The sequence below is a fragment of the Onychostruthus taczanowskii genome, unplaced genomic scaffold, assembly GCF_017590055.1.
Source record: "Onychostruthus taczanowskii isolate IOZ18803 unplaced genomic scaffold, ASM1759005v1 scaffold15, whole genome shotgun sequence".
In the NCBI taxonomy this organism is placed as follows: Eukaryota; Metazoa; Chordata; class Aves; order Passeriformes; family Passeridae; genus Onychostruthus; species Onychostruthus taczanowskii.
In genome coordinates, this window is record NW_024498685.1 from 11,571,831 (window position 1) to 11,585,657 (window position 13,827).

Here is a 13,827-nt window from a genome sequence, read left to right on the forward strand (position 1 = left end):
TGACAAAAATCATTGCATCTCCAAAAATAGCATTTTCTGGAAGGGATGTTTCTCTTTTCTTTTCTTTTTTTTTCTTTTTTTTTTTTTTTTTTTTTTTTTTACCTGTTTTACCTTCAGGAATCCACTTTTCCAAAAGATTACATTTATAAAGGAAATTATGAAGGCTTTTTGCACGAGGAAAAACTGATATCTGGGATCGACACACAGAGAAGTCTAGATTATACACTGTTCTTTTTGATGGGTTAAGTTGCAGACAAAAAAATGCAATTATATTTTAAAGAAAAATATACTGTGAGTTGTTGCATGGCTACAGCAGATCTCATCACCTCTTTGAGCTGGGTTGTGATACTATTTTCTAGTTACTCTTTCTTGTGCAATATTATAGTTCATCACAGGTGAAATACGGATAAAATCAATGTACAGAATATTATTTTGCTATAAACAGCATCATTAGTAATAAAACATCTTGGGAGTGATGCAGGAAAGATTCAGTCTATGTTGGGCTGCTGTTCATTCCCTAAACATTTCCTCCACATTTGCTGGAGTCGACAACTTAAGTAAACATCCTGCAGCCAAATGCCTGACAAGAAAGACTGAGCCAAAAAGGACATAATTGCACACTACAGCAAGAGATGGGATTCAGAATCTTATTATTACTGAAGGGTTGAAATGCTTTTTTTATTGCTGGCTCAGCTTCCCTCAGATGAATCACCAACAAAGACGTGCTCCAATTTATCTGTCATGTTAATTCCATAAAGCCAAGACCCATCTCTGGGTGTAAATGAATCTTGTACCAATATTTTCACCTGTCAGGAATCTCCTCTGCATTTCTCATCTGTTCATTTCTCGTGATGAGGAGCCAGCAGCAGGTACTTCTCTGAACACTACTGTAAATTTTCTTCATGTTGGCTAGTTATATTTACAATACAATAAGACATTCCCCTTCACTTCTTCCTAAAGCAAAGCTGGATGGTTTAATGCTATGGACAATGGAATTAAAGAAAAGAGGACACACTTTTAGTGGCTGCTTCCTTCATCAAAGGACTCCACGCCTGAATCTGTGGCAGCTGCACTGATTTTTTCTTGCCGTCTTCTCATAATTTCTTGCAGTTCTGAACTACCACTGCTGGCCTAGAAACAAAAGAGAAGAGTTTACTCGTGGCTTTGACAGGTGCTGAAATTCCTCTGCCAGCATTTTGTTAAGACAGTTGTTTGAACAAACTCACCTTGCAGATCCAACAGAAAAGTATTTACTCTATCCTTAAATATAGACCAGAAAAAAAAAAAATCTGCAGACTATTAAAAACATATTTCATCATTGCTGAGCTTCTATAATTCCCACATGAGGCCCTGGAAGTGTTGGATATTTAGGGGGTTCATAAAATATGCCTTCAGTAAAAGCAGAGTTTAAGTTTAATAAGTTTGTTAGGATTCCACACTTAAACATTGGGGCAATAATATTTAGAATTAAAAACCTGGGAAAACCTAAAAATTAAAAAATTAAAAACCTGAAAATAAATCCTTGATGGGTTTAAAAGCTCACACATGCACATGGGATTGTATAGGCAAGACCTAATTAAGGATTCAGCCTCAGGATCTCACACCATTCACCATGAGGCATTTGCAGCTCAGAAACACAGGTTTCAAATTTAGAGCACACTCATAGAAATTGGACCATACTACAATATTAGCAACAGAGGAATATTGTGAGGACAAGGCTTTATTTAATCTTTTAAGAGTGAAAACCAGGTCTCCTGAACAAGCTGCTTTTTCAACATAAATGAAATTATTAGCAAGGCCAGGACATCTATTCATCACAGCAGAACTTCCCAAAGTGTGCGTGAATAAAACTAGGGGATTACAAACCAAGAGCATATATGCTTCTGTACAATCTGGCCATGACATGACATCCAAAACTTCAAAATCAGCTTCCAAAATACCCTCTGAATAAGGAAGCAGAAACTGGTTTTGAAATTTATAAAACAAATCCCAGGACTGTTAAGGGGGAAATCCTGCAGTTGATTGTGAACTCTGAAAATGCATCCTAATAATTTCATAAAATTTCATATAGATTAAGCCCATTAAATCCATTGAAATGCAGCACCTGGTGCCACAAAGAGTGAGACAAGTTGTAAATTAACTACAGTGCTCCTCCTACTTAAAATACCATTGCTTTCCCCTCCCAGAGTGGAAGGACAAGGCAGGGAGCCTAGAAGTGACTCTGAAACTGAGGGAGCAGCTTTACTTGTCTAAATTGATCTTGTCCTTGCCCTCTTGGTTTCAGATACAGAATTGCAGCACCCATTACTAAGGTCATGCATAAAAAAACATCAGCAGATGCCCAGCTTCATCAGAGGTCAGTACAAATATTTTTCTGAGAATAACTGAGCAGCCCAAGCTGAAAGAATTTGCCTTCCTGATAGCATCAATGACAACAGGACTGATGAGCCTGAAATGCATTATGTTGTAATATTATTATAGGGAGAGAAAGGATGGTTCAACTTCGTTTGATGACATAATTCAGCAAACAGGCTGAAGCCATCAGGGATTGCATAAATTCTGAAACTCAGCCTCAAATAACTGAGGCAGAAATAAACATTTCAATTACCTTTTCCCCAACAAAATAAAACAAAACAAAATAAAACTTGCTGGACTCTAAGTAGCTGCTAATTAACTCTTGTAGGGCATTTATTAGACCAGTTTGGACTTTTGAGTTTCCTGCATAGTGAGGCCTAACTGGGGCAAGCAGAGCATTGAGGAAAAAAGACCCCTCCAACCCAGAGCATCTCTGCTTTCAGACCAAATTCCACTGCAAAACTACTTCCATCTCAGGACACTGAAACAAGATGGATGACATGCAAAAAAAGTTGAAGAATAGAAATATATATCTTCACTAGGAAATGATGGATTGCTCTGGACTGTAGTGATTTCTATTCCCAAGAGTAAAGGTGAAATATTTCTCCCTTCCTTTAACTGGAAAATAGGGCTTGAAGAAGGGAATAAAACAATTTTAAGTGTTAGAAAATTATGCTCTCTGATCCACACTGATCGTGTAAAGTGTAAAATATGCATCATCATGAGCCTGTCTTTTAAAATATACCTGGTAGTTAATGGTTAAAATCATTCAAGTGAGACATTCCCAGCTTAAGGCGAGGAAAGCAATTTAAACCTCTTCAAGATTTTCTTCTAAATAGGATGTGGAGAATATAACTTCTCAGTTGGGTTGATCTCACATCTAGATCATTTCTCCACTCGCCACAGCAAGTTAAAAAACCACAGCAAGTTAAAAAAATGTAGGTGCATCTCCAGTTTTACTGGTTTAAAATCAGCAAGAATTGTCCTTAGCACAGCTCTGGATACAAGCTTAAGGTGTTTAAGAAACAACACTTCTTTAATTAAAGCAAAGTGCTGCAGAGCAATAAATACAGAGACAGAATCCTTGGCTCAGAAACTCTGCTAGCAGTGTCCAGTGTGTTTTCCCTTCAGTGCAGGTGCCCCAGTGTTTGACCTGAAAACAGCAGTGGGCTCACCCTACCAATTTCTCATGCCCTATAAATCAAATCTCCTCTAGAAAGATAAAACAAAACTCACTTATCACCACCAAAATTGTTGGGAGTATGTGTTTGTCCAAGCACCAGGCAAAGCAAGAAGCAGGAAAAGGGGCATTTTACTCTCCCATTGTTTCCCCCAAAGCTCTTTTTGGCTGATTTTGTGTTCTTGCAGTTGGGTTACACCACAAAACCTCTTAAACTTGAGTGCTGTTTCTAATGTTTCTGGACCCCTTCAGAAGTGGGGAAGATCTCACCTGGTGTTTTGAGGATGCTGTCCCAATGAATTAATACCAAATAACTCAGGTGAAAAGAATGATTATCAGCGTGATGGGAACTGAGGAAAATTCACCTTCCTCACAGAAGGAGGTTCAGAATTGGTGACCCAAATTAGATGAGTGAGAAGAGTTGTCCATACCTCCAAGGCAGATTTCTGTACCGTGATTTGGTTGTAGACTCTTGACCCTTCTGGGCAAACAGTCCTGAGTTCCTCTTTATTGAGGGAGAAAAGCTGAGCTCCTGTCAGCACACCGAGGCTGTTCACAGTCCTGGGATACGCCAAGGGGAGAAACAGCAAATCAGCAAAACCACACTGGCCAAGGTTTGCCTTCATCCCACATTGCCTTGGCTGGGGCTACTAAATTCAGAGCAAACTTGGTGCAGCAGGGCTATTGAAGTCAATTGGGTGTATAAGTAGACTTTTTGATAGAGGCTAAAATATATATACACTATAGTTATATACTATGTACAGAATATATATATATATATATATATATATCATATAGAGAGCTTCTGTGGCGCTATAACCACATTGTCATATATTTTAATATATGTGTTAGGTACACATAGACATCTACAGAATGTATCTATATAAAATTTATAGACATTCTGTAGCTCTATAACCACACTGATATATATTTTTATATATGTATTAGTACACTTATACACATATACATATATACAGAATCCATATATATAAAATATATATAGAGGTTCTGTAGCTCTGTAACCACACTGATATATATTTTTTTATATGTATTAGGTACACTTATACACACATATATATATCTATATATGTGTCTTTTTATATGTGTATATATAAAAAGACATATATAGATAGATGTATATATATGTGTGTATATATAGATGCATATATGTGTGTATGTATATGTGTGTGTATATATGTATATATACACATTTATATCCATATATACACATAAATATGTATATATACACATATATAAGTGTATATATAAGTATCTATGTATATATACATATTTATGTGTATATACATATATATACAAATATACACACATATATGTATGTGTATATGCACATATATATTTATATTTTTATTTTTATATATTTATATAAAATATATTTCTATCTTTATAGATATATAAAAAGATATAAATATATTTTATATAAATATATAAAAATATATTTATCATATTTATATATGTATATATAAAAAGACACATATATAGATGTATATGTGTATATATAGATGCATATATGTGTGTATGTATATGTTTGTGTATATATGTATATATACACATATATATCCATATATACACATAAATATGTATATATACACATATATATCTATATATACACATATATGTGTATAAGTATCTATGTATATATACATATTTATGTGTATATATATGCATATATACAAATATACACACATATATGTATGTGTATATGCACATATATATTTATATTTTATATAAATATATAAAATATATTTATATATTTTATATGTATATTTACATATATTATATGTGTATATATATGTAAAAACAAATTAATTTTTCTAAGAGTGCAGCTGGCATCTCTTGATTTTCAGGAGATGCCTGATTTTAAAAAGTGGTGAGACCACATCCTGACAGGAAAACAATCTAAAGGAGTTTTGCTGCACTTGTCCTGGGACTTACACGGGGTTGAATCCTTTGGACTGCAGCCAGGCTTTCACATCCTCGGGAGAGGAGTCGTAGGTGATGTTCACCACGGGGATGTTTGGCCGTGGCACGTGGAATTTCCTCTGGGCAGCGCTCCGGCCGATGGTGAGCCTGTGGACAAGTTCATCCTGCACTTCCTCCATCTGGGATTTCCTGCCTGGAGAGAGAGAGAGAGGCATCTCACAAGAGTTATTCTCCTGTCATTTCTTCTACGTCACTTTAAACCATAAACTTTTTTTTTAAAAAAAATCATTCATTAGATCTGACTAAATTATTACTCTCCTTTTCCCCCATGGAATATTTCAATATTACCAATCCTCCCTTTGCAAAACAAAGCAAAAATAACCAAACAAAAAGCCCCAGACAGAATTCAACTAAGAGCCCAGAGAGGAGAGATGACTGGATGTCACAGAGAGGCGGGTCAGTGTGACAGCACCCAAGCTGTAGAATAAAATGTGAATGGAGGGTTTTTCAATTGTCATAGGCTGCCTTTTTTCAAACAGAATTGAAGGTTTAAAAATGAAAACAAGAAAATGATCAGGAAGATTGTAAGATAGCTCACACTGTGGGAAGGTAGTACTTTCCACAAACAGTTCTTTAGTTGCAAGTTGAACATTTTAGTGCAAATCAACACAGGCAAAATATTTCACAGCTGCTGACATATATCAGCTTGCATCTAATGAGCTATTGGAGCAATTGCATTTTTGACAGGGTTTTGAGAAATTTGAATTCACTCCAAGCCTGGAGTGGCTGCTTAGCTGAAACATTGTCACACTTTGCATTTAAAAAGGAATTAAAAAAAAGGGTTAGCTGCTCTCACTAGAGACTCAAGAATTGGGCAAGAGTTGTTTATTTATTTTTTCATTTAAAACAAAACTGTAGGAATTCATTATCCCCCATTTGTCTGAAACATTTAGTTCAGTTGCTGTTTATTAGCAGGCAACAAACTGAAATGCTTTTCAGTCATTTCAACAAGATCATTTATAATGACAGAGAGAATTGTTTAAAATTGCTACAAAAATTTCTGTGGATAACTTCACAAAAATAGGTAGGATCCAATAAGGTATAAATAACCTTTTGGGCTCAGAGAAGATACTGATTTCACACAGTGAAACTCTCTGTGCCATAACATTGGAACAACTATAAAAATCCTCTGACAAACAACTCCAATTATCTCAAAAATTCTCAGGATTTCCTTGCCAAGATATTTTTAGTGATCTTTATTCAACCTTCTGACTTTGATACACAAACAGTAACTACACCACCCTCTCAATGCACTCAGATGGCAAAACCTATTCCTTTTCAGTCATTACACTGCTAGGAACAGATGAAAACAACTCAACTTCAATATGAAAAAAACCCCTATAAGATAGAAACATTTTTGCCTTTTCTACTTTCCTTTTATAAATTCTCTCAGAATCTCTCCAGGGTCTCTCTCAAAAACCTCTCCAGGGATCAATACCTCTAGCCAGTTAAACAAATAAAAGCAAGCTTTACATAGGCCCCTAGGATTATTTCTTTAATCACCACAGCAGAAAGAAGAAAAAATGTTGGTTTAACCATTTCCTTTTTCTCTTTTACAAAATAGCCTCAGGTTGAAAGTCGAAAAAAGCCTCTCTACTATAATATTTGAGGCATTCAGGCCCTGTTGTGTAGGGTTTTCTCCTCTCCCCCTACCCTGAGTGTGAGTCAGAAGTCCAAGGACACGAGCTCAGTGATTTGTGCAGATCTGACAGGGGTTATGTGAGGAAAGCCTTGAGGCAGTGTTATCAAAGCCTGCACCCGCTGTTCTCCCAAGCAGGAAGAGACACAGAACATTGCTGTCTTCCTTCTATTTACACAGATTTTGAAAGGCTTGTGCTTAATCTAGACCAAGACTGAACCAAGAGACAAACATTTAGCTGTTAGGTAAGAGATCTTTCCCCTTCTTAGATGCATTATCAGAAATAAGCAGGGCATGGGGCATGTTCTCTGGTTCAGGTGGGTACTTGGCCAGCAGGTTTCCCATCACCTGTGCAGAGGAACTATTCTGTGAGGGTTTTGAGGTGCCTGAAGCTCATTAACTGGGCTTGGGTGAGCTGTGTGTGACCCACAGCCCCTACAGTAACTCTTCACACCTTGCACATGCCCTGTACCTGAAGCCAGGATGGTCTTCTCATTTTCCATCTAGAATGGATAGAGGTCATCATGGATTCAAGGACACAGCCAGGCTATATCAAAATCCTTCCACAGAAATAAAATTATCATTTTTGTGCATGTGTGGCGAGGGGAAATCACACTCACTTTCCATTTTTTTTTATTTTTTTTTTAATTTGTTTGCTTTTAATTAAGTAACCAACTCTTTCTTTGGGAAGCAGCAGTGAAGCCTGTTCCTCCAGCCAGGCTGTGCTTCAGTTATGATTTCCAGCCAGACAGTCCCGTAGGTGAATATAAGGAAAAGCTCCCAGAGCCCTCCTGAGCTCAGAGCTTAGGCAGGAGCTTGTCCTCCACCAGGCAATGTCACCACAGACCCCACCAACAGGATTATCCACTGGGAACAGGGGGCAAAGAAGCCTTTCCCCAGAAAGGATTATGCTCAGTGCCAGTTTCTGACCTTAGGTGGAAGCAGGATTTGCTGGTAAGGCAGTGAGTATGGAAAGCTGTCAACTCTTGAACTACAAAAAGCTCATTATTTTTACAGCTATTACTTTAAAAGCTGTAGCAAATGCTTGCCTACATGTTTCAGTTATTTCTAAGCCAAGCAATCACATTGTCTAAAATGCATTTAGGAGAGAAATTACTGACTAAACAAGCTTTTCTAACCCTTCCTGCTTTTCAGTCAGCAGCAGCAGCCTCAGCATGCCTCAATTGTCATATTTTTAAGGTGGCCTTAATCAGAACTTCTCAAAACACCCACACACTGTTGGATGCACATTACCAAGTTTTTCCAGCTATGGAGGTATGGAATATGTTCCTGAGTCCTCCTGGGACAAGGACACCAAAGTCTGCTCCATGGCCTGCCAGTTGCTGCTGCTTTAACCAAGCCAAGGTGCCCTGACTGTAAAGTAACTCTACAAAACTATTACAACATGGTTCCTGGGCATCACCAGACCTGCAAGTGCTCTTGAAGCCCTGAATTTGTGTTTCAGAATGGTGTAAACGACCTAGAAATATGGATGATCATGAATTGAAGTGTGAAAACAATGCAACTGATTTTAAAATAATTTTAGGTTGTAATGTGGCAGTGAGTTCAGGTGGAAAACCTGCATTAGCCAGCATATCAGCATGGGCATTCCCAGTGTTAAAAACCACTGACTAGAGATCGTAGACATCGGAAATTTGGTTTAGATGTTAGAAAAATGTTTTTTACCGAAAGGGTGATAAAGCTCTGGAATGGTCTGCCCAGAGAGGTGGTGGTCACCGTCCCTGGATGTGTTTAACAAAGCTTGGATGTGGCCAGGGTTTAGTTGAGGTGTTAGGGCATAGGTTGGACTCGATGATCTTTGAGGTCTCTTCTAACCTAGTGATTCTGTGATTTAGGATGGGGCAAGTGTAAAGTGTTTTTGCCCAATTACCATTATGGTAATTATAACGAGGGCCAGAACACACATCCATAGCAAACCTGTATTTTAAACATAAGGTTAAAACCAATCTTTTCCACCTGAAACACAACTTTAAGGTACTTCAGAATTAAGCCAAACACCCAGGAACGGGAGGAAAGCCTTTTATCTTCCATCTTAGGGCAAACTTACGATCCACGGGGATCTGCTTCTGCCGTTGGGTGTCGCGGGCCACGCTGCCGCCGCTGTCGCTGGAGGTGCTGCTCTGGCGGCTGACGGCGGCCGGCGCCTTGGGCACGGGGACTGGGATGGGAGCTGGGGCACTGGGGGGCAGGGGGACAGCCACGGGGACAGGAGCAGGCGTGGGGGGCGGCGAGGGCGTGGCGGGAGCCGGCTCGGGCTGTTTCGCGACGTAGTCCGTCCTTTGTTTCTGAAGGAGGCAGAGAGGCTCGGTCAGGAAACAACATTTGGGCAAGATGTCAGACAAACCCAGGCTTTGCACTGAATGGTGTCTTTTATTCCACAAAGGCACCTCACTTGCCACGTGTCATTCCAAAGTTTGCCAAAAGTTGATCTGGTGTCAAAGTTTGGCATCAGTTTCTCTGCTGGACACAAGACTCACAGCAAGGAAACCCCACCGCAACACCTTTCTTTCCTTCAAGCAGATGAATTTTATCAATGAGGTTGTTTTTAAATCTCAAATTTCTATTAACTGGCACTTTTTAACACCTTTCAAATCTTTTGACTTATTGAACTTCATCAGTGAAAAAATGTGTATTTTAGAGATGTTATTAAAAAAAAAAATCCTGAAAAATGAACATGTCCAGCCACACCTAAACTCAACTAATGTTTTAACTTATAAATATCACTGAGAATAGCATAATGCATTGTTTCTTGAACTGCAGACAGCATTTAAGAGGCTCCTGCTCCTCCTATCTATGCCTTTTCAGCTATACTTTTGACTTATTGAACTTCATCGGTGAAAAAATGTGTATTTTAAAGATGTTATTAAAAAAAAACCCAAAAAAAACTGAAAAATGAACACGTCCAGCCACACCTAAACTCAACTAATGTTTTAACTTATAAATATCACTGAGGATAGCATAATGCATTGTTTCTTGAACTGCAGACAGCATTTAAGAGGCTCCTGCTCCTCCTATCTATGCCTTTTCAGCTATTGACGTGATCATTACAAGCCATCTCAAGGCAATAATCTGATTTAAAAGCAAGCCCCAGATTGCACAATTCTTGGAAAACGGCTGTTCTTTCTTTCTCCCTCCACTTCATGCAATTAACATGTAAGTTATCTTGCTGCTAATAACTTATTAGCAGGTGTCTCAAGAAAAACTTTGAGAAGTTATTTCTCCTTTGCCTTTAGAAGGGGACCAGCTACGTAAGAACACCTGCATTTTCCCAGAGCAATCATAAAGACAGACAAATCCATAAGCCACCTATGCTACCCCTTTCTCTCAGGCAGTTCAAACTCCATATCTCACTGTTTAAGTGTTCCCTCTCCACAATTTTGGGCTAACACGGCTTGAAGGTTCAATATTAAAGTTTGTTTGCTCAATAAGGATGCCTCATCTCGTAGTCATGAGAAGTCTGCTTACTTTGGTATGAAGAGAGATGAATGCATTCTCCAGATTCATTGCTCCTTCCTGAAATACCTTTCCCTATCCCCTTGGAGGCAGAGGGCTTTATAGCAGATCAAGCAGGGAAATATTTGCAGGAGCCATATGTCAGAATTTGAGCAGCAGATCACCGCCCTGACAACAATCAAACTTTCCTTAAATGTCAGCAACTGCCCTTGTACAGGAATCCCCAGCTCAGTGGACAAGGCATTTATTAGTGAGTGTAAACCATTTCAGCAATACCCATTTACACCAGCAGAAAATGTATCCCTTTTTCTTCTCCAGCCAACCAATTAAGCCTGAGAAACAAGCTTTAGTTCCCTTGGATGATTTTTTCCCTTAAACCATAATAGTCAGCTACTAAATCATTATCCCATTGTCTTCTCCATCCAACCAATTAAGCCTGAGAAACTAGCCTTAGTTCCCTTGGATGATTTTTCCCTTAAACCATAATAGTCAGCTACCAAATCAGACATATATCCCTGCAAAACATCTCCAATAAAAGGTTTTTTTTGTTCATTTGCTTCTATCTCAGCATTTAGTTCTTCGAAGGCCTCCATCTGAACTGCTTTGTGCAATGTGGGGAGATTAAAAAAATAGTAACAATTGACTTTTCTGTATTTTACTGCTTCAGTGTTAAGAAAATGAATGCTTCTATAATTGTCAAGGAAAGTGAAATGCATAATATAAAAGTGAACAAGCAGAATAAATATATTTATGAAACATGCCCTTTGGTGGAAAGAGAGTCCCCCACTAGGTGTAAAGCAAATATACCATAATTCATTATATGTAGATGTACTGTGATAGACTCAAAATCTTGTCAAAGAATTTTAAAATTTCACAGCTACTAAAAGGTTCCAACGATATTTTTATCTTGTTCACAGATTCCAATTATTAGGCTGTTATCCCCATAATGTACCTTTTTCATGTGTGGGTTTTGACCTTAAAAAAACACAAAGAAAAAGTAAAACTTTTTCATGATAGAGAGGATTTGTTACAAGCCAAGACATTCACTGCACACTGCCACAATCATAATCCAGAAAAAGAGAGAGCTAAAAACTCCATGTAACTTTCAGAGGATGTTACTGGAGGAGCTGCAAAAACATGTTGCACTGCAATCATCAGCCTCATCAAAACAACTCGCTGCAGTGAAAACAAAAATTAATCTGGAAGCATCACTCAAACTCTAAATTTACAAGTGCAACCACATTAAAATACACTTTGCATTTTTGCTAAACAGTGCCCAAAACTCAATTATATATTTGAATCCCATTTAACGTTTCTTTTTTTAACTCCAGATCTTTTGAGGACATCCACACATTCATCCCATCACTTCTATTCATTGCTATAAAAAGAAGCATGCACTATGGAATTTGGTGACTGCATAGTCCAAAAGGGGAAATTTTGAGATTCAATATCAGAAGAGTAATTCAGTTACCTCTGAGAGCTCTCCCAGTAATTGCTGTGAGGAAAATGGAGTAAATCACATCAAATAGTATTGTTAGAAAGGTGAAAAGCAACTGTCTCACACATCACTCCTGAAATTTCATACACATTAGCAATTTAAACTAAAGGAACATCAGTCTTAGTAATTACCTCTTCTTAATCACTAGGAAACTAATAGTGAGTTATTTTAATATTCTTATTTTGAATAGGGAACAGAATGCTGACTACAAAACATACACATGTGATGCCATATGAGCAATCAGCTCTTTTCAGAGCACCTACCCAGACAGAAACAGGCTTAACAGAAAACAAAAACCAAGGAAAAGAGTGCCAAAGGATTAAAGACCATCAGGTGAATGTAAATAACAGTTGTAACTGGAGAAAAATGAGTTAAGTCACAACAGGTATTAAGAAAGTGTTTAATTTTTTGAGCTCAAGACACGTTGTCTAGCTCAGCAAATGACACAGAGGTGCTGCTCATAGAAGGGCTTGTGTTGGGAGGGTTATGTTGAGATGGTTCCATCTAATTCCAGCCCCCTGCCATGGGCAGAGACACCTTCCACTATCCCAGATTGCTCAAACCCCCATCCAGCCTGCCCTTGAACTCTTCCAGGGATGGGGCATCCACAGCTTCTCTGGGCAACCTGTGCCAGGGCCACACCACCCTCACAGTAAAGAATTTCTTCCCAATATCCAATCTAAACCTGCCCTCGTTAAGATTAAAGCCATTTTGCCCTGTTCTGTCACTCCATGCCCTTGTAAAAGTGCCTCTCCAGCTCTCTTGCTGGCTCCCTCTAGGCACTGACAGGCCTTTGGAAAGTCTCCCCAGAGCTGAATGATCCCAACTCTCTCTGCCTTTCCACACAGGAGAGGTGTTTCATCCCTCTGATCACCTCAGTTCCCATCAATTGGAACAAATGCTTTAAACTGCTTGGAATGGTGATGGTACACACATACTCATTAAAAATCTGGATATATCATAAAAGCTAACTGGGACTAAATTTTGTTTTCTTATTTCTTGCCAGAAAAATCTTTGTTTTTACAGGAAAAAAATTAAGTCCCAAAGCTGTTTTCAACATGCTACAGGCGGCATCTGGTGAAAAAAACAAGATTAGGTATGATTCAATCTATTTTTAATGGAAGCAAAATATAAGTCCCAAAGCTGTTTTCAACACGCTACAGGCTGCATCTGGTGAAAAAAAACAAGATTAGGTATGATTCAATCTATTTTTAATGGAAGCAAAATAATAAGTTTGGGTAAAAATGCGAATGGATCCAACCCGAATTCTTGATCAGTGTAAAAGAATGGGAACAATATATTTTCAAATATATTTTGGCATCAAAAAAAGGGAATATACATATTCAAACTACAGGAAAAGCAGACAAAGAGGCATTGGAAACAACCAAAACCAGTGTTAGTGCTGGGAAATGTTCTCATTAAGTTAACACAGGCACAGAGCTTTCAGTTTACTCTCTTTCTGAACATTTGAGTGCCACATTCCTGTTTGCACAGTGACAGGAGCACACCAAGAGGGCTGCAGAGCATCCAGCCTCCGTTCTGTCAACAGCTCTGTGGCTTGGATCCTTTCCTGGGACTCCACTGAAGGGACAAGAGAGAACCAACCACTCATCCTCAGCCAAAAGGGCCAGTGAGGTACCCAAGACTGGAAGAGAAAATTTCAAGCAGGAAGAGAAAATT

The 13,827-nt window shown here is 38.4% G+C and overlaps 1 protein-coding gene across 7 annotated transcripts in view; it reads right to left on the reverse strand.

Annotated features, from left to right (window-relative positions):
* Window positions 1-52: 52 nt before the first annotated feature.
* The window catches only part of EPS8 (epidermal growth factor receptor pathway substrate 8), a 126,170-nt gene continuing 112,395 nt past the window's right edge, over window positions 53-13,827 (reverse strand). For all 7 annotated transcript variants that reach the window (XM_041398671.1, XM_041398677.1, XM_041398674.1 and 4 more), the window contains 4 exons: window positions 9,244-9,481; window positions 5,489-5,669; window positions 3,967-4,096; window positions 53-1,131 (listed from right to left, as the gene is read on the reverse strand). In XM_041398671.1, the coding sequence (XP_041254605.1) occupies window positions 1,018-1,131; window positions 3,967-4,096; window positions 5,489-5,669; window positions 9,244-9,481 (663 nt within the window). In that variant the 3' untranslated portion in view covers window positions 53-1,017. The remainder of the gene's footprint in view (window positions 1,132-3,966; window positions 4,097-5,488; window positions 5,670-9,243; window positions 9,482-13,827) is intronic.